Consider the following 26,569-nt stretch of genomic DNA (forward strand, 5'->3'; position numbering starts at 1 on the left):
TCTTAGCAAACAAACATTCATGCTTTACTTCTACCTGAAGAGTTACAAAACCCTACAACACACTCACCATGGCTCCTCTGTAGTAAGCTGTTGTGATTGTTCGGAATCTTTCCTGACCCGCTGTGTCCCTAAAATATGAAACAAAGGAGAGTGGTTTTTAAAGTCATCACCAGCATCACTGAGGAGAAACCCTGCTGTAGGAGATGTAATTCCGGTCTGCTCAGGGTGCAGTGGTCACAGGGGAAAGGAGAATGAGACACAAAGGGAGCCCTCTGCACATCTGCAAGCTGGAGGCAGTGGTGGCCACAGGAGCCTGTCAAGAGCTCACAATGACCTGGGTGAAAAACCCAGACCTTGATAAAAACGGCAACAGGAAAATATACAGAAAAATACTCCTAGGAACTGGCGTGTTATATTAGTCGAACACACGTGGGAGGGAATAGAGAATAATTCTAAATTCTTGGACTCCCGGAGGTAGTTATAATCCTTTTTGTAAGTGCTTAATGATTAAAGCACTTTGCTTTCTTGCCTGAATGTCTGATTTCTGTATAAAGCAAGCAGTTGAGCTGGACTTATTACTGTGTACATTCTGCTCAGCAGAGCACAATAAAATAGATCTCCTCAAGAACTCGTTCAGCTATGGAGCCCAAGATTTCATAGGGACCTGGAGTTCAACACATAAATTTTGACAATGTTTTCAAAGACTTTTAAACATAAACAACATGTCAAAACTATATAAACTTTCATATATTTTTGCTTTTTAGCTGATGGCATACCATTAAAATGCATTCTGAAAAATACAAGAGTTTCTGATTTCATTTATAGAAGCAATCCTATAAAGGAAGTTAAATTTCCTCGAAACTTGAGAAAATCAATATTCTCAAATTTTCCACTTCTAGCCAGAGCTAATTGATTCCCTGTGCTACTAAGATAATTTAATTGCAGGACAGAAAGCAGCATTTGTGGAAACATACTAGAAATCTAGTATATATCAAATCCTAATAAAAGATGAAGGCCCAAGGGAATATCGTAAGTTAAAAAGCAATAAATACCTCAACATAGACATATACCTTACAAAATACTTTCACACTGCACTCACGTGATGTCTACCACAGCCCAGTAGGGTGGGCTACTGGGTGGGGGTATTACCAGTATCCAAGTTCTGCAGATGAGGAAACAGGCTCAGAGGAACTATGGCCCCAGCTCTGCCACTAAACAGCTCATACTATTTATTTATTTGTTTGTTTGTTTGTTTTTGAGACGGAGTCTCGCTCTGTGCCCAGGCTGGAGTGCAGTGGCACGATCTTGGCTACTGCAACCTCTGCCTCCCGGGTTCAAGCAATTCTCCTGCCACAGTCTCCCGAGTGGCTGGGACTACAGGCGCGTGCCACCACGCCCAGCTAATTTTTGTATTTTTAGTAGAGACAGGGTTTCACCATATTGGCCAGGATGGTCTCCAACTCCTGACCTTGTGATCTACCCGCCTCAGTCTCCCAAGGTGCTGGGATTACAGGTGTGAGCCACCGTGCCTGGCCCAGCTCATACTCTTGAAGGAGACAAGCATCTTAGGTCTCAGCTGTTCAGCTCTGGGCCAGGCCTCACAAAAAAGCCATCTTATCTTGTCATTCTTTTTGATCAGCATTAGATACATGGGGCACTTGTTTGATGCACAGCTAACAATTCATGGGGAAATGGAAGCCAAGCACTTTCGGGTAGACTAACGATATTTTCTTGATTTGAACACACTGCTGACCTAGAACCCGCTTTGCAGTGAGGATGGAAGAAAAACACTACCACTTTAAATGTAAGTTGTGAGGACTGAATGGAGACAATTTTGTTGCTGAGAGTAATGAGAGATAGTGCCATGATGTTGTGGCTACTCTCTATTAAGTTATAATTAGCTGATCACACACAGGCTCCCAGAAACACTTTGATCAGGACTACACAGCACAGAGTCAGAAATTCTCTGAGAAACCCAAGGAGGGTATCATGAGAAAAGATGTAATTTTTTAAATCTGTAAAATATTTGGCATCTTGTTCAATACCAATGGATGGAAAGGGCAGCCTATAGTAACCTTCATAACATTTTTCAATGAAGTACACTGGAAACCACTAGGAAGCTAATCACTACGTTCCAGGGCAGTTGAGTAGTTGTCCCAGCTTCATCACATATGCCCTCAGGTGGACCTAACCACTCTCAGTCCCTGTTTCCTTCTCTATAAAAGAAGGGCTGGGGGATATTCTTCTTGTATCCCAGTTCTGAGATTCAAAAAAGAAATAGAGCCTAAGGCAAAAGCTAATACGTATAACTTTACTCTTCAGCCCTGCCTCATTCTTCGTGCTGTTCTGAATTCTACGTTTTGTCTACTGTTGTCATCATTACACATTAGATCTGCAAACATCATCAAAAACCTCCCCAAAGCTCCAAATCTATATGGCTCCATGCAAGGCACTGAACTGAAAGAAATTAAACCAGCTTCTAGGAGGTTAAAAAAAAATCTAAGAAGAGCTTCTGAGTTCATGTCAAAAATATTCAACCTAGCAATCTGGAGGAACCATATTTATTCATTGTAGTTGGACAGACTCTTCAGGAGTTTATGAACCAGAGTTGGGTAATCATAAGATCTTTGCCTTGTATATTGCAACATTAGAGTTGGGAAACATCCTAAGGACTGATAGTTTGTGTTCTTCCAACATTTATATGTTGAAGCCTAATCCTCAATGTGATGGTATTTAGATAGGGGGACTTTGGGAGATTATTAGGTCATGAGGGTGGAGCCCTTGTGAAAGGGATTAGTGCTCTTCTAAGAGACACCAGAGAGATGATCTCTCTCTGGGCCATGTGAGGATACAAGTGAGATAGCTGTCTACAAATCAGGAAGCAAGCCTTTACTAGACGCTGGATCTGCTGGCACCCTGATCTTGGATTTCCCAGCCTCCAGAACTGTGAGGAATAAATGTTTATTGTTTAAGACACCCAGTCTATGGTATTTTTGTTATAGTAGCTGTGATAGGGTGATACAGTAAGAAACACATACAATAAGAAACATATTTGGTCTCTGCTCCTGATTCTTGGCACACAGATAGTAAAATTCTTAGACTCTGTAACAGTGTTTAAGTTCTTTCTGTATGCTAATGAAATAACTGGTGGCTGGGGCTCCTGTCCAGCCCCAGGATAGGAGGCTGGTTGCCAGGAGAACCAACCAAGTGATAAGTGGGCTGGAACTTTCAGTCCTACCACCCAACCTCTGGAGAAGGGAAAGAGGCTAAAGGTTGACTTAATCACCAATGGCCCATGATGTAATCAATCATGGCTACATAAGGAAGCTTCCATAAAAATCCAAAAGGACCGGGTTTGGAGAGCTTCAGGATAGTGAGACACATGGAGGTGCTGGATGTGCTTGGAAGGTAGATGCCCCCTCCCACAAGGAAGGAAGTGTGGAAGTTCCTCACCCCTTCCCACAGGCCTTGCCCTGTGCATCTCTTCCATCTGGCTGTTCATCTGTATTCCTTGCAATAATAAATGGGTAAACACAAATAAAGTGTTTCCCTGAGTTCTGTGAGCTGCTCTAATAAATTAAAGGAATCAGAGGGGTCATCAGAATCCCAATTTATAGCCAGTCAGTCAGAAGTAGAGGTGACAACCTACTACAGTTGAGGATCCCTAATCTGAAAATCCAAAATCTAAAATGCTCCCAAATCCAAAACTTTTTGAGTGATGACATGATGCCACAGTGGAATATTCCACACCTGAGCTCATGTGATGGGTCACAGTCAAAATGTAGGCATACAACACAGTTTAATTAAAAAATTTCATTGGCCAGGCGCGGTGGCTCACACCTGTAATCCCAGCACTTTGGGAGGCCAAGGCGAGTGGATTACCTGAGGTCAGGAGTTCAAGACCAGCTGGCTACCATGTAGAAACCCCGTTTCTACTAAAAATACAAAAAAATAGCAGGGCATGGTTGCGCATGCCTGTAATCCCAGCCACTCGGGAGGCTGAGGCAGGAGAATCACTTGAACCCGGGAGGTGGACATTGCAGTGAGCTGAGATCACGCCATTGCACCCCAGCTTGGGCAACAAGAGCGAAACTCCGTCTCAAAAAAAAAAAAAATTAATTGTATAAAGTTATGTTCAGCTTCATGTGTATCAGCTGTATATGAAACATAAATGAATTTCGTGTTTAGACTTGGGTCCCATCCCCAAGATAGCTCATTATGTATATGCAAATATTCCAAAATCCAAGAAAATCCAGAATCGGAAACATTTCTGTTCCCAAGCATTTTGGATAAGGGATACTTAACCTGTACTTGCAACTGGCAGCTGAAGTGGGGACACTGCGGGACCCAGCCCTCAACCTGTGGGATCTGACGCTATCTCCAGGTAGACAGTATCAGAATTGACTTAAATTATAGGACAACCCAGAAAGAAAACGAAAATTAAAAAGTATAGGACACCCAATTGGCATCAGCTGGAGAATTACCTGGTAGTGGTGGGGGGAAGCACAGAAGTACTGTGCTATGTATGAGAAAAGAAGTGTGTTTAAAAATATCTTACAGAGCAGCCTGAACTATGACATAATTTTTTTCTTTTTTTTCCTCAGTCTTCATTTTCCTACTTAATAAGAAATATGCAAATAAATCATAAAATATCATAGCTGGAGAGGAACTCCAATGTCATCAATCCAACACATTTACAAGTGAGGAAAAGGTGAGACCAAGAAGGGAAATAACTGGCCCAAAGCCGTCAATGTGGAGGCATCGTTGCTAGAACCTAGATCTGTACTTCCTGCCAAGGGTTCCTACGATGTGATTACTTTGTCTTACCAGATTTCAAAGCTACAACAACTGTGACGAATAAGTAATTTGCATTCCTTAGAATTTAGTTTCCTCCCCTCAAAAATTGTAGTTTCGGAAAGATGAGCTATGGGATCTCCTCTGGCTCTAATAGTTAGTACCCTTTCTCACCTTCCCAGCTCTTGGTGGAGATACCTTTGAAGGATTCCCAATACTTATTTCCCCTTGCTTCTGATAAAGAAAAGATGCTTTAGCGATGACAAGATGACTCTAACTTACTACAATTCACATTTAATTCCTACTTTCAATTCCCAATTAAAGCAGAAGCTCTGTGTGTGTGTTTACTTACCATATCTGAAGCTTAATTTTCTTTCCATCTAGTTCTATCGTTCTGATTTTAAAATCAATTCCTGCCAGAAAAACAAAGAAAGATATGTTAAGTTTCTTCAGATATAATCCAAGTCTCATTAGGAAGAGGACAAAGATTTCTATTGAAAAAAAGCTCTCCAACGCACTGGAAAATGTGAACACAGAGAGGGTGTGAATGGTATGTTTCCTCTGAATACAGGCTGGAGAAAGGAATGCTAATTACTCAGCAAAGAATTCCCACACATGTTAAATGCAACGTATTATATGCCTCATTATTCTGACACAAATGGATCACATCCTGCAAAGTTATATAATTTAGATAGATTGAGAACATGCCATATTTCCAACTTCCTGAAGTGCACGTAAACAATGCTTCCTACCTACTTCTCAACCCCAATCCTTCCCTAAAGAAGGCTATGGGACCTCTTTAAAGAATATTCCTCCATCCTCTTCCATTTTTTAATTCAGATTCTGCAATTGACTAAGGAAAAAAATCTGCATATTTGACAGTACGGGAGGGAAAGCCTGCCTATCTATTTTAAACAGTTAGCAAGTATTTTATACACATTTTAATAAATGTTCCCCACAGATTACTTGCTAGAGCTGAAATAGGCAGAATAGATTTTAGCCCTGACTGTACTCTAGAATTGCCTGGTACTATCATCTGAATGTCCTCTCCAAAACTCACGTTGAAATTAGATTGCCATTGTGGGACCTTAGAGATACTAAGTACTAAGAAGTGGGACCTTTCAGAGCTGATTCACGTGGAGCCTGTATGAATGGACTGTCCTTATCACAGGAGTGAGTTAGTTATCTTGAGAGTGGGTTTTTATAAAAGTGAGTCCTGCTCCTCCTACATTCTCTTCTGCATGAGCACACTTCCCTTTCCAGTCTTCCAGCATGAGATAATGAAGCATGAAGGTCCTCAACAGATGCTGATGCCATACCCTTGGAGTTCCCAGCCTCCAGAAATAATAAGCTAAATAAATTTCTGTTCATTATAAACTATGCAGTTTCAGGTATTCTGTCATAGCAGCAGAAAATGGACTAAGATGACTGAGAAATATTTTAAAAAAAAGAAAAAAACTCCTGATTAGGCCCGCCCCCTTCCCCAAATTCTGAGATTGTGACTTAATTATTCAAGGGTGGGACCTGGGCACTGGTAATTTTTAGGTTTCCCAGATGATTCTAACCTGAAGCCAAGAGTTTTGGCTTTTGAAGGGCTATGCCTTTTGAAGGGCTCTGGCACTTCAAAAGTTCAACCCTTCCCTCATATATTTTCCCCCACTATGGTAGCTCAAAACTTATTTATCACTGTCAATGGCAAGGAACCACAAAGCCCTTGACAAATATCAGCAAGCTCTCTCATATATCAGGAATAAGCTTTCTGAGGAGACCAGTTAGTGAATACAACTTAGTTGCAATTTGCCAAATCCTCATCATCTGGCTACTCAGCTTTGTTTAGATTTTTCTATTATTTTCCATTCTATCCAGCAGGGGTTCTCAAACCCTGGGCCACAGACCAGTACTGGCTGCACAGCAGGAGGTGAGTGGCAGGCAAGTGAGAGAAGCTTCATCTGTATTTACAGCTGTTCCCCATTACTTGCATTGCCGCCTAAGCTCAGCCTTCTGTCAGATCAGCGGCGGCATTCGATTCTCATAGGTGTGCAAACCCTATTGTGAACTGTGCATGCGGGGGATCTAGGTTGTACACTCCTATGAGAATCTAATGCCTAATGATCTGTCACTGTCTTCTATCACCCCTAGATAGGACCATCTTGTTGCAGGAAAACAAGCTCACGGCTCCTGCTGATTCTACATTGGTGAGTTGTATAATTATTTCACTATATATTACAATATAATAAAAACAGAATATAAGTGCATAATAATAATCAAGTAATGCGCTTGAATCATTCCTAAACCACCCCCACTCCCACACCACCACCACCTCCAGTCACTGGAGGAAAAATTGTCTTCTATGAAATCAGTCCCTGGTGCCTAAAAGGTTGGGGACCACTGCTATACAGAACCCCTCAAAGTGGTTTCCAAGAAATTTCAGGAAAACATGTAAATTACGTATCCTCTAAATTGACTTAAACATTAACTCCAGTTTTGTTTTGTTTTGTTTTTTGAGAAAAGAGTCTCACTCTGTTGCCAGGCTGGAGTGCAGTGGGACGATCTCAGCTCACTACAACCTCTGCCTCCCGGGTTCAAGTGATCCTCCTGCCTCAGCCTCCCAACTACCTGGGACTACAGGCATGCGCCACCATGCCCAGCTAACTTTTTGTATTTTTAGTAGAGATGGGGTTTCACCATGTTGGCCAGGATGGTCTTGATCTCCTGACCTTGTGATCCGCCTGCCTCGGCCTCCCAAAGTGCTAGGATTACAGGCGTGAGCCACTGCGCCCAGCCAACTCCAGTTTTTTTTAGGTGGGGAGCATTCAACTGCTAAGTTACTACAATGTTTCTTCATATAAACATTGAAAGCACCCCAAAAGGCTGCTTCCTAGCTCCAGCTTTATACAACCCATAGACATAAACCAACTGAACTTACCCCCTTTTTCTCTGTGTGGTACTTTTCCCCCAGGGAGGCTTTCTAGATACTCTTGTGAGTCTTGAAATAGGCAACAATCACACCCAAGCTAATTTAGCAGAACACCTTCTCAATCATTATTTCCCCTCACTAACAATCATAAATTATTAATAAATATTAGGTTGGTACAAAAGTAATTTGCGACTTTTGCCATTAAAAATAATGGCAAAAACCACAATTACTTATGCGCCAACCTAATACAATCTGATAACCAATATTCCCAAGTTATCTGGCTCACATTTTCTCCTCTAAGGTACCTCCCTCAGCATTTCAGGGTCTGGAAAGGTGACACAAAACTCAGCAACCCAGCATAAATATTACTGCTAGCATCTGACAAAATGTCCTGTTTCCAGAAACAACAGGTGCTGGAGAGGATGTGGAGAAATAGGAACACTTTTACACTGTTGGTGGGATTGTAAACTAGTTCAATTATTATGGAAAACAGTATGGCAATTCCTCAAGGATCTAGAACTAGATGTACCATATGACCCAGCCATCCCACTACTGGGTATATACCCAAAGGATTATAAATCATGCTGCTATAAAGACACATGCACATGTATGTTTATTGTGGCACTATTCACAATAGCAAAGACTTGGAATCAACCCAAATGTCCATCTGTGACAGATTGGATTAAGAAAATGTGGCACATATACACCATGGAATACTATGCAGCCATAAAAAAGGATGAGTTTGTGTCCTTTGTAGGGACATGGATGCAGCTGGAAACCATCATTCTCAGCAAACTATCACAAGAACAGAAAACCAAACACCGCATGTTCTCACTCATAGGTGGGAACTGAACAATGAGATCACTTGGACTCAGCAAGGGGAACATCACACAACGGGGCCTATCATGGGGAGGGGGGAGGGGGGAGGGATTACATTGGGAGTTATACCTGATATAAATGACGAATTGATGGGTGCTGACGAGTTGATGGGTGCAGCACACCAACATAGCTCAAGTATACATATGTAACAAACCTGCATGTTATGCACATGTACCCTAGAACTTAAAGTATAAAAAAAAAAAATAAGTCCTGTTTCCATCACTCATGTAAGATTTAATAGACATTGATTTTTATTGTGATTTACATTTTACATGCCACCAAATCCAGCGTAACAAAGACCCTCTAGGAATCCTCCTCCATCCTTTATCTCTCTCTGGGCCTGGCATCAAGAAGAATGCCCAGCACCTGGTATGTACTCAATACATGTTTCTTCAGATTAACATTTTAAAACAATTCATGACTTTCCAAATCCATAGAAACAGAATAGTAGTACAATGGTAGTTACCAGGATCTGGAGGGAGGGGGAAAGGAATAGTTGTTCAATAGGTTTGGAGTTTCAGATTTGCAAGATGAAATAGTTCTAGAGATCATTTGCACAACAATGTGAACATGTGTAAAACTACTGAACTGTACACTTAAAAATGGTTAAGATTGCAACTTACATATTATGTTTTTTACCAAAATAAAAAATAATGACTTTCAAAATGCCTGCTGTATACTTGAATAAATTAATTAGAAGGCTAATGTTCAACATTTCACCACTTAATAGTTCATTCACTTTTTTTTTTTTTTAGACGGGTCTCCTTCTGTCGTGCAGGCTGGAGTGCAGTGGCGTGATCTTGGCTCACTGCAACCTCTGCTTCTTGGGTTCAAGGGATTCTCCTACCGCCTGCCTCAGTCTCCCGACTAGCTGGGATTACAGGTGTGCTCCACCACATCCAGCTAACTTTGGTATTTTCAGTAGAGACAGGGTTTCACCATGTTGACCAGACTGGTCTCGAATTCCTGGCCTCATGTGATCCACCAGCCTTAGCCTCCCAAAGTGCTGGGATTACAGGCATGAGCTAGCCTGCCCGACCTTCATTCACATTTTAAATAAAAGACATCATATACCAGAATATTTGTTCAGATTAATACTTTCCTTAAAAGATAGTAACTCCTGTTCTTTTAAGGTTGATTTTGCCTGTAATTGGAAGTCATGGGCAACTTTACCACCTTTACTCAACAATGCCAATTTGAGGCTCCTTGAAGTCTCACTCTCCATTCATCTAAAACACTTCAAAAACTTTCTACTGACAGAGGCTTTTTTTTTTTTTTTGTATTTGTTAGGAACATTATCTTTCAGTTATGTGAGGAAGTTCTACAAGATGGTGATACTTAGTCATCTTTTCACTGCTCAAAGGTTTTCAATGTTTGTAAGAGCTGTGAACTATGGCATTTAGCTTTTGCTTATGCTGCTGTCAAGGGCCAACTGACAGACAAGTGCTGTAGAACAAATTCAAATTAGCACAACATGGAAAAAAAAAGTAAGTGGGGACCTAAAATAGGCAATAGTTTTAGAAAGTAAGAATTTCACTAAAAGTGGGAAAAATTCATTGAAAAGCACTGAACTGTAGGTTAGGTTCTGTCACTAAAAACTTGTGACAGGCTGCTTGACTGCTCTGAACCTACATACCCTCATCCATAAAGAAGGGTTGACAGGATCTAATTAGATAAATTAGATGATGTGTGTGAACGTGCTCTGGGATCTCTGAAATTCCGTATAAACCTAAGAGATTACACATTCAGAGTCTATAACCCGACAGCTCTTGTCACTTCATGCACGGATTATTTGTAATAGCTTTCCAGGATACTGTGCCAACATCTCTCCCTGGTCTAATTCCCCTATATGCCACTTCTAGAATAACTTGCAACAATCCCTGTGGTCATGACACTGTACTATTTAAGAAGCCACGGAGCCAACTTCTTCAGCCTGGTGATACAGCCTTTCCCACCAGACGCACCATTCTCCTGACACTGCAAACCTCAGAGTTTCTCCATACGAGGCCTTTTGCTTCTTTCAGTGGGCCCCATACCTCATTTCCTCCACTCCTGCATGACCACCTCACTTTGCAGCCTTCTCTGAGGATGCCATTCCATCCACCCATGTAATTCTCTCTCTTCTCTCCTCAGCTCTTCACTCAGCCATGGCCATTCCTATCTCAAGACCTGGCTTTTGCACAGTGATTTAATCCTGTGTCATTGGGTTTTATTAACATAGTGCCCTGCAATTGCTCTCAGATCATGCAAAGACTCTATCTTCTCTTTGCCGGTTAAGTTATGCACAGAAACATGTGTACAGTAACGAAATTAAAGGGTAAGTACTCTTACATATTTAAGTAAACATTATGTACTACTAAGGGCGAAGATGGCTTTAAAAACTTTGGAAATTTGGCCAGGTGCGGTAGCTTATGCCTGTAATCCCAGCACTTTGGGAGGCCAAGGCGGGCGGACCACCTGAGGTCAGGAGTTGGTCAGCCTGGCCAACATGATGAAACCCCTACTCTACTAAAAATATAAAAATTAGCTGGGCGTGGTGGTGGGTGCCTGTAATCCCAGCTAGCAGGGAGGCTGAGGCAGAAGAATGAATCACTTGAACCCAGGAGGTGGAGGCTGCAGTGAGGAGAGGTTGCACCACCACACTCCAGCCCAGGCAACAGAGTGAGACTCTGTCTTAAAAAAAAAAAAAAAAAACCTTGGAAATTTCTTAATATATTATAGTTACAATAATAAGGATGCTGAGAAATCTTATTTCAATAAGAAAATAAAGACACAATACAATTAGCTTGACAATAATATCAGTAGTGGATTAACATTCATGTTAAAATTTAAAGCAAAGATAATTTCCTGATGCTACTCCAGGGATTAAAAGAATAATTAGCTGTAAAATGATAATATAATTAGGATGCTTTCAGCTGCAACTACAGAAACCCCAAATCAAACCAGCTTAAGGTAATTTGTTGACTCATCCACAACAAGCTCAGTGGTGAGCTGGGGTTCAGAGATGGCTCAATCTAGGGCTCCAGCTCCCCTCTCTGCACCTCCCTGGGCTCTGCCGTCCAGGGAGTATCAATTTCACACTCTTGACTGACAGCAGTTCCTGACCACAACAGCAATACCAGATGAAAATAGATTATTTTCCTCTGCCTCTCAAAAGTGAGAAAGCATTTCCCCAAAGCCTCCAGCGAGTTTTCCTTCATGTCTCATTTCTGGACTTATAACCATGGGAATGTCATGTTCTGGCAGGCTAAGGCTGAATTTCTGAATTAATCACTGCCACGGAGAATTACCAAGATTGGATTAATCTAAATCCATTCTCTAAATTTAGATTAATCAAGGCCTATCCCTGGACCTGGGTCACTCCTAGAATCCATAGGCTGCTAAAAATAGAATAGACAGGCTATTGAGAAAAATCATAGTATCTCTATATTATATATATACTATATATCCTCTATATAATACTCAAATCTATCTCATTAATAAAATTTTATATTCATAGCTATATGAAAGGACAAATTTTATATTCATATCTATATGAAAGAGCTGCACTACTACCCTGTCATGAATGCTATTACATTTAATGAGAAACTGTAGTACTTCTCTGAAGGCAATTTCATGTAGTGTTTGGCTAAGAACTAGAAAATAAGAAAGAAAAAGGGGACAATGAGAAGCCCAAGTAGCTGCCACAACATCTCTGTGCTGAACTGTGACCACAGCTGCTAGAAGAGTCCTTGAGTTCACAACTCCAAAGATATGGCTTATCCCCTAGCCCCAGATGACTGGAGACTGGAAAGAAGGAGGGGGCTATCACACCAACAGCAGCAAGAACCAGAGGTTATCCTGGCAGTAAGGGAGCAACTTTATTTATTTATTTTTTAATTTAAAAGAACTATACAATCTCCAAAAACATAGTTATTGAAGGGCATTATCCTTAAGGTCAAAAAGCCCTGTGTTTAAATTATACTACAGAGCTATAGTAACCAAAATGGCATGGTACTAGCATAAAAACAGACACATATATCAGTGAAACAGAACAGAGAACACAGATATAAATCTATATATCTACAGTGAACTCATTTTGACAAAGGTGCCAAGAACATACACTGGAGGATAAATGGTGCTGGGAAAACTGGATATCTGTATGCAGAAGAATGAAACTAGACCCCTAACCCCCACCATACACAAAAATCAAATCAAAATGGATTAAAGACTTACATCTAAGACTTCAAATTATGAAACTACTAAAAGAAAACATTGGCGAAACTCTCCAGGACGTTGGATTGGGCAAATATTTCTAGAGTAATACTCTGCAAGCACAGCCAACCAATGTAAAATGAACAAACAGGATCACATCAAGTTAAAAAGCTCTGTACAGCAAAGGAAACAATCAGCAAAGTGAAGAGACAACCCACAGAATGGGAAAAAATATTTGCAAACTACCCATCTGACAAGCTATTAATAATCAGAATATATAAGGAGCTCAAACAGCTCTACAGGAAAAAAATCTAATAATCTGATTTTAAAATAAGCAGAAGACATAAGCAGACATTTTTCAAAAGAAGACATACAAATGGCAAACAGATACATGAAAAGGTACTCAACATCGTTGATCATCAGAGAAATGCAAATCAAAACTACAACGAGATATCATCTCACCCCAGTTAAAATGGCTTTTATCCAAAAGATAGGCAATAACAAACGCTGGCAGGGATATGGAGAAAAGGGAACCCTTGTACACTGTTCGTGGGAATGTAAATTAGTACAGGCACTATGGGGAACAGTTTGAAGGTTCCTCACAAAATTAAAAATAGAGCTATCATATGACCCAGCAATCCTGCTCCAAAAGAAAGGAAATGAGTATGTCAAAGAAATAACTGCACTCCCATGTTTATTGAAGCACTATTCACAATGGCCAAGATTTGGAAGCAATCTAAGCATCCATCAACAGATGAATGGACAAAGAAAATGTGGTACATATACACAATGGAGTACTCTTCAGCCATAAAGAGAATGAGATCCTGTCATTTGCATCAACATGGATGGAACTGGAGGTCATTATACTAAGTGAAATAAGCCAGGTACAGGAAGACAAACTTCACAAGTTCTAATTTATTTGTGGGAGCTAAAAATCAAAATAATTGAATTCATGGAGGTAGACAGTAGAAGAATGGTTAGGCTGGGAAGGGTAGTGGGGGGTAGGGGAAAGTGATAATGGTTAATGGGTACAAAAAATAGTTAGAAAGAGTAAGACCTAGTATTTGCTAGGACAACAGGGTGACTATAATCAAAAATAATTTAATTATACATTTTAAAATAACTATGAGTATAATTGGACTGTTTGTAACACAAAGGATAAAAATGCTTGATGTGATGGATACTCCATTTGCACTGATGTGATTACTATTACTCATTGCATGCCTGTATCAAAATATCTCATGTAACCCATAAATATATACATCTACTATGTACCCGCAATTTTTTTAAAAAGCCTTTTTGTATTTCAAAAGTCTTTTTGAGAGCATCATTTTTTTGGCAGCACATGATATAATAATTCATGTTCAAAATGACGACCCTGAGTCATCCTGACTCATGAGCAACCCAGACCCACCAGGAGGCATGCAGCCCACCCAGCTGGAAATACAATCCAACATCTAAGTGTAGGAGGCAAGATTCCAAAGGTATTTCCACGTTGTTCAAATATGCCTCAACATTCATTTTTTGATGGTTTTAAAGTAGTCCCAGTTTCCTCATTAATATTTATCTAGTCAATACAATAGGAAATATAAATTGTAAGAAAACATTCCCAAGGGAATGACTCAAAGACATTTTCATTTTGAATTTAAAAACTCTCTCTCTCTCTAATGGATTTTGCTTTCCTGAATTGACTCTTATGCTAAATGGTTGCTTATAACATAAGGAGACAGGGAAATAAGTATGAAAGAGAATCACAGAATTACAGACTTGAGAAGTACCTTAGAGATCATTTAGTTGAGTCCTGTCTGTGTAGCTAAGAAAACTGAGGCGGAGAGAGACGCAGCAATTTACCCAGATTCACGAAGACCAACAAAAAAAGGTTAGGTTAAAATCAAGTTTTGGCACTGAAAGATCAGGCCTTCCCAAAGAGGAATATAAGAGATACGTACAAGAATGTCCACATCTTGGTGGGGAAACCTCCTCTTTAAGGGTCATAGTATAGAACACAGGCAACAACTTAAATGTCCATCAACTGGAGAATGCCTTGGTACACAAGAAGAGAAGGAATACTTGAGCAGTGAACAAAAGCCATATTTATCAACATAGATGAATCTAAAAAGATGATGGTAAGTGAAAAGAACAAGTTGCAAAAATATACAGTCAAACCAATTTGTATATTTCTGAAAAAATATTTAAAATACCAACAGTATTATCATTCATATATATAACATATATATATATATCCATGTATAATTAAAGTATAAAACATGGATAGGAATGATTATTAACAAATTGAGGATAATACTCAATGTGACCTCTAGAGAGAAATGGAAGAGGAGGGATTCATAGAGGACTTCGACTCTTTAATTTATTATTTCCAAAATTGAGTGGTGAGTACATGGACATGGGAATGTTTTATATTAGCTATACTTCAATAGGTCTAAAAGTTTTTGAAATTCTTTTAAAAAGCAAATATTAGTAACCTGGAAAACATACATGGAAGTATGTTCATTAATGGCAGTAAAAAACCAAAGCAAATTTTAGAGATGAGGGGTACCTTACAAGATTTAGTCAGGGGAAAAGCAGGCTCTATCGCCCTTATTCAATACAATATAAAGAGGTCCTGTGAGCCCTTGGTAGCCCACCCTATCCATCCCTGGTCACCAATGGCTTACAGCCCTTCTTTATATCGAACAAGGGTGGTATGGCAGTGCCTGCTCTTTCCCTGACTAAATCTTCTAGGGTACATTTTATCTCTGAAATTTTGGTTCATTTTTCTACCACCATTAATGAATGCATGCCTTCACATGTCAGATTTCCAGATAACTAATACTGGATCAAGTTCAGATTGGACCAAGTTCAGAAAGTGAGGGGCAGAGTAGGGAACTGGGGTGGCAAGGAATGCTAGCTACTCTGATTTCAAGCAGGGGGTTTGGGGACTTTTCTTCTCCACCTCGTGGAAAAGGAGTTTTGACTTGGACCAAGAACAAGTGAAGAATACACATTTGGGTCACTGTTGGGAGTGGCACTCTGGCAGGAAGAACAAAGGAGTTTTGATTTTCCATTCAAGGGGAGAAGGCAGACAAGCCACTGCTCCACCCTTGGGGTGGGAGGTTTGGGCCAGGAAGCTCTTTCCTGCACCTCTGAGGAGAAGGCAGTGTGGTATTTGAGGTTTCTGCACTGTCCAGGGCAACGCACAGGGCACCAGAGCTCCCCGATATCTCACCATGAGGCACCAGTGAGGGGTAAGGAGCAAGCACTTACCCAGAGTACTTCTTATCAGAGATTTCTCAGCAACCAGTGATGTCGCTGGAGGCAGCTGAGGGGAAGGGCTTGGCCAGCAAAACAGAGAGAAGGAAACTTCCAACCTGGCCCAAGTCCATAGTTAACAGATCTAACAGGGAAAAGGAACTTGGAATGAGCAGTACTGGGCCACTTTTCATTCCACAAATTAGATATAATTGAACATGGGAAAGGGACAGATTGACAAGAATCTTTTACACTAAAGTTAAATTAGTCAGTCAACAGATGTTAATACCATAATCTTTTCTGTTTCAAGAGAATAGGGAGGTTGCCCCTGGGTTTGTGAATGGGTGAAAGGATACCATTGCTGGAGTGTGGGAAAGAGTACTTTTCTTGGCCTTCGGAACTCTCTCTCTAGGGCCAGCTAGTTCTCCTGACCTCCAGCATGAGCTGTGACTTGATGAATTTTGGCCGGTGGGTGGTGCAGCTTAGAACACACACAGCTCTCCTGCTTTGGGTACTATCTTGGGGAAGTCTGCTGCCTGGTCCAGAAAAATCAGGGGTAGAAAAACATCAGGGACCTTCAACTAAGGTTTTCTATACCTGGTTCCCACTGAATTTCTTTTAAAAGACTAATTTGGCTGCAGTCATAAGAACCTTGAAAAAAAATTCAGACTTCTGTGTCATTCAGTCTTTCAATGAATGATGACAATGAAAGATTTCAATGCTGGGTTTACTCACAGCACTACACATTTTCCTACAAAGGTTATCTATCCCCTTTGACCCACTTTAAGAAGCAGAAGTTAAATACTGTGCTTTTACAATTAAAAAGGAGAAAAAAAAGGACTTTGTTTCAAAAGTCCATTTGGAAACGTGTGTGATCCCAGGCTATCTGAATATGGGTTATGTGGTTTGTCTATTTACATTTCAGAGATCTTCCAGAAATAGAAACATAGTTTCCCAAATATTGAAGTCCGCTTTAAAGAAATGCTACATTCACCTCCTTGCTTATTATTAACAATAAAGATACAGTTCTTGCCAGTTTTGAAACTTTCTTTGACAATCAAATTTTGCTTATACTTTTTTTGATATGAATTTAGATTAATAAAATTTTAGAGTAGCTGATTTTAGGATAAGCAGTTGAAATCTCTAATTAGAAAAATTGACTACTGAAATAAAAAAATGAGTTATAAACTGAAGCTTTAAAATATTTTTTTTCTCAAAATAAAGGACTTGGAGAAAATGTACAGGTAGAAATAAATTAAGAATGTTACTTAGATCGAGGCTGGGAACAGTGGCTCATGCCTGTAATCTCAACATTTGGGGAGGTTGAGGTGGGAGGATCACTTGAGACCAGGAGTTGGAGACCAGCCTGGGCAATATAGTGAGATCCCACCTCTAAAAAAATAAATAAAATAAAAAGTAGCTGGTTGTCATGGCACGTGCCTGTGGTCCTAACTACTTGGAACGCTGAAGTGGGAAGATAGCTTGAGGCCAGGAGTTAAAGGCTACAGTGAGCTATGATCATTGTGCCACCACTCCCCAGCCCTGGCATGGCATGAGACTGTTCTCAAAAAAAGAAAAAAAAAAAACACGTTACTTAGATTGAAAGAAAAGAGTTCAAGGCATTGTTCTTTCATAAATATACATCACATTAAGTTATAAAGCTATTTTCACCAAGTACAAGTTATTTTGCTGGATATATTTAGAACTATTTAAATTTGTATTTTTTTATATTAAAATTGACTGTTTTCTTGTTTGAAAATTAGAAAGTCTAAAGTTTAAGAGGAAAAACACAATAAAAGTAAGTTTAGAAAACATTTAACAACAGTGTGAAATGATCACTGGCAGCCAAATATGTTTATGTTAGCTTTGTTCAACCCAACAGAGGAAAAGGGGGTGTTTTTTTTAAGGGGCACAAACAAATGGTCAGCAAATATAACTTGCCCTTAAAAAAAATACCTGATAAACTAAGAACACAGACTAGAATTTTCTGATGTGTTTGGTTCTTCCACCCTATGAATAGGAAGTGGCAAATTAAATGCCATTTATGTATAAGTCAACAGTGACACACATTACCACTTCCTGCTGAAAAAGCTGAACGGCTTTACACTGTTTTAGAATTTTCTATTTGTTACTAAATTCAATGCAATTCTTGGCATTCTTCATATGACAGCTGTACCCATAAGATCTAATCATATCAACAAAATATAACAAACTCATAAACTAATTCCAGAAATTAGGAAGAATTTACTAATTTCTCTTTGAGCCATAAACATGCATTACAGATATACAAATAGTACAATTAAGAATAGTTTTAAATAATGTCTCTATTTGAGTCTTGAAGGGCTTCAATTTGTAAGATTAAAATATAATGATCTAATTGACTCTTAACATATCTCTGGGAAATAAATGAGCAAAATAAATAATTATATATCAAATGATAACTACCAAAATATGTGTTGAATCACAAATAAAAGGTTTCTATAATGCTAGAACTACCAAAAGTCAAGAAAGACAGAAATAGCAAACAAAGTGTAATAACACAGCTACAATTCAGATAAAGTATGCAGAAACAATTAGGAAACACTAAGAACTTTAAATCTGATTAAGGAGCCAGCAGCGATTACCCAGCATTCAGCTCACCATTTGAGCCAGGCCAAAAGACTTCATGACAAGTCTCTTTTGCAAATCTTGCACTTTGAAAAGGAAATGTGTTTCAAGTGTTACTCAATCTAGAAGTAGCAATAAGCTTGACGATGTCAAAATGTGGATTTTAGAGATTCTCAGTGAACAGATGTTTTAACTTCAATAAAGTCTCTTTTCACAAAGGGGCTAACTGGTGAACAGCCTTTAACTCCTGGCCTCAAGCTATCCTCCCACTTCAGCATCCCAAGTAGCTAGGACCACAGGCACACGCCACCACATCCAACTAATTTTTAATTTTTTTTTTTTTTGAGATGGGGTCTCACTATGTTGCCCAGGCTGGTCTCCAACTCCTTTCCTTTTATTCTTTCTTAAAGAATAAAAGTTCAGAATGCTTCTGAGCTTCCATTTCTTTCCCCATTATTAATTCAACACTATCTCAAGAACCAAACTGCTCCAAAACAAAACCAGTTGTGTCTCTCCTGCTCCATCCATTGCTTCCAATAAAGTGTACCTTTGCAGCAGGAAAACCCCTCTAGTATGAATCTCTATTACTTCCTAAACCTAGAATTTCCTTGTTTGAATTCTGACAGCTCAGTCAGGTCTGTTTCTTTTAAGGGTGAGGTGAATACTCTGAAGACATTCAAAAACTGAAGTTGAAAAAAAAAAAAAGAAGCAGCAAATCCCTGATTTTAGGCACTAAGGCATTATTGCTAAGGGAAGACCATATTGCCAAATCACTGGAATTATCACTCGAAACAATTACAGCTACATTCCAATGATGCTGCACCAAAAATGCAGTGAAACTGATTATTTGGCTCTTTCCAAGTATTGACCATGCATCATATTTTCCATTCATTTAGAGGTAAGTGAAAGATAAAAAAAAAAACTAATAGAACTAAGTAATAACACTACATAGTACAACTAACTAAAAACAAATGAAATCTCTTTTCCCTTTTAGAATGAATTCTTAGAAGAAAAAATTAAAAAGATTGTTATCTATGTAATATATCAGATAGCAACCAGCGTTAAAACAAACTTTAGCTATATATGCTTTTTTTACTTTCCAGGAAAATTCCCAAGTCACTTTGTTCAGAAATATGTCAGCTTATATTGGTATGAACTGTAAAATCTGGTAATTTTCCCCACCCAGTTAATACGAATAAACATTTTAGCAGAGAGGGGAAGAGGAAGGGTCTTTACCAAATTACTAGAGGCAGTAGAGAAAAATCTAAAGTCATATTCTGCCAGCCTGGGCAACATAGTGAGAGCCCATCTCTACAAATTAAATTAAAAATTAGCTGGGCATGGTGGCACATGCCTATAGTCCTAGCTACTTGGGAGACAGAGACAGGAGTATCATTTGAGCCTAGGAGTTCAAGGTTACAGTGAGCTATGATTGTGCCACTGCACTCCCACCTGGGAAACAGAGCAAGGCCCTGTCTCTAAAATAATATAATAATTAGTAAAACCATATTCTCTCCTGAAGGCCTGCCTCTTCCTTCTCTCATCCTCTTATCCCACTGATTTTTCTCTAAATAAAAAGTGATAAGAGGCTGGGCATGGTGGCTCACGCCTGTAATCCCAGCACTTTGGGAGGTCAAGGCAGGCGGATTACCTGAGGTCAGGAGTTCAAAACTAGCCTGTCCAACATGGCGAAACCCTGTCTCTACTAAAAATACAAAAATTAGCTGGGTGTGGTGGCGCATACCTGTAATCCCAGCCAGTTGGGAAGCTGAGGCAGGAGAATTGCTTGAACCCAGGAGGCGGAGGTCGCAGTGAGCTGAGATCACACCACTGCACTCCAGCCTGCGTGACAAGAGCAAGACTCTGTCTCAGCAGCAACAACAGCAACAAAAAAGTGATGAGAGATGATAAAATAAACAAACATAACTGCAAACTTCCAGTGTTCTGAATCTAGTTAACAAGAGCCTTTTCTTGATCAAAAGCAACATCAATGCCACAAAAGTGTATGAAAATTAAGCAGCACTTACAGTTCACTGTAGCCAGTGTGATGGAAGGATAATTATAATAAGCTATTGCTGACAAGTAAAGTTATAACCAACAGGGTAATGCAGGTAAGAGGGTGAGTAAAAAAATTAACATTTTGGCACAAATGCCATATTTTTGCCAATCAGTAATGAAAAACTACCAGTGACTACATCCTCCTGATTTGTAAGCACAATCCTCTACGATAAAAAAGTTTGAAGGTGACAACACCTTCATGGCCAATTACACTTATCTATATATGTAGCCATTCACCTTAAAATAAAGACACTTTTCTAACTTTACAGGGTGCCAAAGGATTCTGTCCTCTATTACTTCCTTGGTTTGGCTTTTTTTTTTTTTTTTTTTTGAGACAGTCTTGCTCTGTCACCTAGGCTAGAGTGCCGTGGTGCGATCTCGGCTCACTGCAACCTCTGCCCCCAAGGTCCAAGAGATTCTCGTGCCTCAGCCTCCAGAGTAGCTGGAATTACAGGCACGTGCCACCACGCCTGGCTAATTTTTGTATTATTAGTAGAGACACGGTTTCACCATGTTGGCCAGAATGGCTCGAATTCCTGACCTCAGGCAATCTGCCTGCCTTGGTCTCCCAAAGTGCTGGGATTACAGGTGTGAGCCACCATGCCTTCTTTTCAAATACTAGAGAAATACATTAAGGATCACTGAATGTCTGTGAGCACCTATCTTCCTCAGGCAAAGTTTTCCAAGTTACAAAATGCTTTTCAAACAGGTCATCATCAGGCAGTCACCCCAAATGACTGACATGTAAGATACTGAAGACTCATTTGGAAATCTCTAGCCTGACCTTGAGTCCTGAAGGGCAATGACCCTTATTTCTATAGCAGAATACCTGGGAGTGTATATGCCTTTTCTTAGGCATGCACAGAAATACTTCCTGGAAAATAGCTTTCCTCCTCTCCCCCACCCCTTATTTCCCAATGCTGGGGTAGCCACTGAAGCCTTTGTGTCTTACTTACCATGAAGGAATGTTTTGAAGCTATTAGAAGTGATCCTTGATTGTTACCAAGGTTACATAGAGATCTCAAAAATATTTATGTTATCATGTTATAAACGTAGCAAAATATAAAATGCACTGTCTGCAACTATGTAGAAAATACATGTACATATGGAAAGCAACATGTAAAACAATTAAGTAGTTATGTTAGGCTAAGTATATTAATGTGAGATGATTTTCAAAATTACAAACTAAAATTTTCACTTACTCATATTATTTTTGCATTAATACGTTTTGAAGAAAATATTATACATACGATAGTGAAAATAGTACTCACTATAAGTATACTTCAAATTCTGAATTAAAGAAGCTTTTAGGGGCTGCCCTTGCAAAATCTTAGCATTTAGTATAATGTTGTTTCTATGGGGAAAAAAGCACAAAAAATGGCACCAAACAACTAATTCACACACTCCATCGAAAGAGCTGGTGTTAAGTGGGGACTGCAATCATTATCTACCAAAGAGCCCAAACAAATTTGTTCCTCCTTCTCTAATACTGCAGTTCCGGTTTATTTGCTGTCACCTGCAAGACAGCATGTGGGAAACAAAGAAAGTGTTCAAGATGTGAACTTGCTTTCACGTGCTCTGTTTTATGACCATCTGTAGAAACAAATCCAAGAGGAAAGGCATCATTTGCAGAATTCATTTTTCCCGGCTATCCCTATCCCTAATTAACACAGATAATTCTGAGTTTGCCATATCATAATTTATCAACCATATTAAATTAATCTAATCAGCTGTAAAACAGGAGAAGGCAACAGTACAAGTTTTAATAAAGTGAGCTCACTGGGGCAGGGTTCTGTAGCTCACACCTATAATCCCAGCACTTTGGGAGACCAAGCAGGAGGATAGCTTGAGCCCAGGAGTTTGAGACCAGCTTGGGAAACATAGGAGACTCTACCTCTACAAAAAAAAAACCAAAAAACAATTAGCCAGGTGTGGTGGTGTGTGCCTGTAGTCCCAACTACTTAGGAGGCTAAGGTGGGAGAATTGCTTGAGCCTAGGAGGTCGAGGCTGCAATGAGTCATGTTTGTATCTCCAGCCTGGGTGACTACACTCCAGCGTGGGTGACAAAGTGAAACACTGTGAAAGAGAAAGAAAGGAAGAAAAGGAAAGAGAAAGGAAAGAGAAAGGAAAGGAAAGGAAAGGAAAGGAAAGGAAAGGAAAGGAAAGGACAGGAAAGGGGAGGGAAAAGGAAAAGGAAAAGGAAAAGGAAAGGAAAGAGGGTGCTCACTGGATTTTAAAAGCTGCTCAGCTGAGGATCATGGTGAATTCCCATACAGACAAAGGGCAAAAGCACCCTTGGTGAACAATTCGATTTGTTATATTTTTAACTCATCTTTCTGTTTATAAAGCCCCATAATACAATGAAGTTAAGAACAAAACAAAACAGCAGGTATGTACAGATTATTTTAAAAATAAATCCAGGGGTTCAGAGGGTGAAGAATTCTGGGTTCCTGGGTGAACAGAGCCAGAATGTTTCCATGTATAAACAGTTGAGGAAAACAACCAAAACTAAACAAAACAAAATTGAACATCAAGTTGTAAATTTACCTCTGCAATTGAAAAGTTAGTATTTTACTATGTTAACTTCATTTACCCAGTTTCTGACTGATCCAAAAGTACTTCTTCAGCACCCTAACAGTAACCCTAAGTTACTAACATGAAAAACAAAAACAGAACTATTCACTCACAGATAACTTTACAGACACAGTGTCATTTCAGAGATGTCCTCAGGCAAGCCTGGGGCAGGATTTTCACATCTGGTGGTCACAGTGTTGGTGTTTTCAGTTTGGTCCTCATTGTCATTAGGTCAGGAAATACATACAACAATGGATGCAAATGTCAGAGGCGTGTGAACCAGAGCAACTCCATCTTAAACAAGAGCAGGGTAAAAGGAGGCTGAAACCCACTGGGCTCCATTCCCAGATGGCTAAGGCATTCTAAGTCACAGGATGAGATAGGAGGTCAGCACAAAATACAGGTCAGGAAGATCTTGCTGATAAAACAGGTTGCCGTAAAGGAGCCAGCCCAAACCCACCAAAAACAAAATGGCCACGAGTGACCTCTGGTCGCCCTCACTGCTGCATTCCCACCAGCACCATGACAGTTTACAAATGTCATGGCAACGTCAAGAAGTTACCCTATATGGCCTAAAAAGGGGAGGCATGAATAATTCACCCTTTGTTTAGCATAGCATCAAAAAATAACCACAAAAATGGGCAACCAGCAGCCCTCGGGGCTGCTCTGTCTATGGAGTAACCATTCTTTTACTCATTTACGTTCTTAATAAACTTGCTTTCACTTTGCACTGCAGATTCGCCCTGAATTCTTTCTTGCATAAGATCCAAGAACCCTCTCTTGGGGTCTGGATCAGAACCCCTTTCCTGTAACACAAAGAAGTCAACAAATGTGAAAACACAATGACTATTTTTAACCTCAAATGGTCTATCAGCAGAATGAGAAGTGTGAAGGAAAATGTCACTGGCCATTTTAGGAACAGATCACAACCATAGATGGCAAATCTTTGCATGAATTTCTGAGGGTGAGAGAAGCAGAAAAACATGTGTGCATTCTGAAAAATTGATATTTAATCTATTTTGCATAGGTAATATACCTTTGCAGGCCTCAAAGTTGAAGGCTGAAGTCTGTATTTGGAGACTATGATACTGAAGTCAGAAAAGTGGGAGATTTGGCCCCTTATCAGATTTACAACCAATTCCTTATCCTACATGTGAGTATAATCCATTTATCAAATTTTAGATAAATACACATATATATAATCCATAGATCAAATTGTAGTTTTCTGTTCTGAAAACTGACGGAGGCTGCTTCATTCTAGCTATGTAACAGATATGGCTAAAGAGTGCTCAACCACACATGATAGATACAAGAAAGTTTACCTGAGTCAAATGAAGTCAAATTTAGCAAAAATCAAATTGACTAATGAAAGGGCAAATTTCAAGATTTAATTTGACAAAGAATGAGTGGCTGGGCATGGGGGCTCACACTGTAATCCCAGCACTTTGGGAGGCATAGGTGAGAGGATCACTTGAGCCCAGGAGTGCAACACCAGCCTGGGAACACGGCAAAATCCCGTCTGTACAAAAAATACAAAAATTAGCCGGGCAGGTGGCAAGCGCCTGTAGTCACAGCTACTGAGAGGGTTGAGGTGGGTGGATCGCTTGAGCCCAGGAGGTCGAGGATACAGTGAGCTATGATCATGGCACTGCACTCCATCCTGGGTGACAGAGCCAGACCTTCTCTCAAAAAGAAAACAAAAACAAAAACAAAACAGAGAAGGAAAAAAATAATAAATTATTCTTGTCAATTAGTTAAACAAGAAAAAAGAAAAAGAATGAGTGGGTACCTCCATGAGCCTGACACTATGCTAGGCACTGAGGAATTCAACAATGAAGTTAATGAAGTTATGAGTCTCAAGGAACTCCTACGCTAATAGTCATTAAAATTTCATCATGTGAAAATCCTACTCCATACTGGTGTCTTTCTTAAAGACAATATTCCAAGGTTTGCTCTTTAGGAGCAGGAACTAACAACAGATGATAAACTAACAAAACCATGATTTCCTAAAATGTGACACTGTCTGCTTTAATTCTGTCATTTCCAGAAGCAAGTATATATTTATCAGCCAAAAGGTTGAGAGTAAGCAAGTGGCATTTGTCTGTCACAAATGGCAAAAAATGTAATTAGTAACTTTTCATGTTGTTTAGAAACATATTCGGCTTAAAATATATGATAGCAATAGAAATTAAAAGTACTCAATATACCATCACTTTCACATTCTCTCCTAGCACTCCAGTAAATAAACTCTAGCCTTGGTCAAGTTTGAAATTCTGACTTGTAAAAGCTTTGATGACTAGCTAAAAATAAAAATTATCAAACATATTTATAAGGAATGGTAATACTAAAAACTCCATCACGGTTAAGTTATGTTAACAAAGGCTAAGGGGCTCGGCAAACTTTGGTAGTGCAACTGCAGTCTTGAACCCTGACTCCAAAGTCCTTTGATAAGCATGATGATATTACATTAAAGATGAGATTATATTTATTGTGTACCTACTATGTGCCAGGTAGAACTATAGGAAATAGCCATCCCTAACCCTCATTTCACTGATAAAGAACCTGCAGCTCTAAGAGGTTGAGTAACTTGTACAAAACAAGAAGAAAGTGGCAGAGCTGGGATTTCAGCCCATGTTTACCCATCTCTGACGTCTGATTTTCCCTTGTTGGGCTAAGGATGAGAATTCTGTGTCTCAAGTGACACTAACAGAAGAATCAACCTTTAGAGTCCACCCTGGAGGAGGTACTAGCTCAGATTATGGAGGATTTGGGAGGAATCTGTTTCCAATACATCCCTTAAAGCTGAACCTAACTCCAGATTATGTTGAGATCACCAAAGGAAAATTGGTCCATTCCTGGTGGACCTAAATATTAGGAATTAGTTCTTTGAGTCTCTGAGTATGCTTAGCATAGCCATTTTATTATGAAATCCTTATTTCTAGATTAATCTGAAATAGATCTGATCATCCTGGCAAACTAGAGAAGACCCCATCTATGTAGGTCTGTTTTGATTCAGAATGAAGCTATCTCCCAAGGCAAGGTTCAAAATAAGAGATGTTAAGGAAATGGGGCAATAGGTAATTTTCCACTCATATGATTGAAATCCATCCCATGTCAGCCTGTGTGACAGGGACTGTGACACTCATGCTGCTCCAGGAAACATGATCTTGGTTCTACAGTATGGCTAGGAAGAACTAAAAAAGTTTGGATACCTGGGGTATTATCAGTGGTCAAATGTACTTGGCCATTTGAAGCATACCTTTTAAACACACATACTTCCAACATGGAATGAATGCT

The 26,569-nt window shown here is 39.6% G+C and overlaps 1 protein-coding gene across 1 annotated transcript in view; it reads right to left on the minus strand.

The window, feature by feature from the left end:
• The window catches only part of RAB8B (RAB8B, member RAS oncogene family), an 80,214-nt gene that overhangs the window by 18,875 nt on the left and 34,770 nt on the right, over positions 1-26,569 (minus strand). The window contains exons 2-3 of the mRNA XM_023185281.1: positions 5,147-5,207; positions 68-128 (exon numbers count right to left, since the gene is read on the minus strand). Of these exons, the coding sequence (XP_023041049.1) occupies positions 68-128; positions 5,147-5,207 (122 nt within the window). The remainder of the gene's footprint in view (positions 1-67; positions 129-5,146; positions 5,208-26,569) is intronic.

Source organism: Piliocolobus tephrosceles, chromosome 6 (genome assembly GCF_002776525.5).
Source record: "Piliocolobus tephrosceles isolate RC106 chromosome 6, ASM277652v3, whole genome shotgun sequence".
Taxonomy (NCBI): domain Eukaryota; kingdom Metazoa; phylum Chordata; class Mammalia; order Primates; family Cercopithecidae; genus Piliocolobus; species Piliocolobus tephrosceles.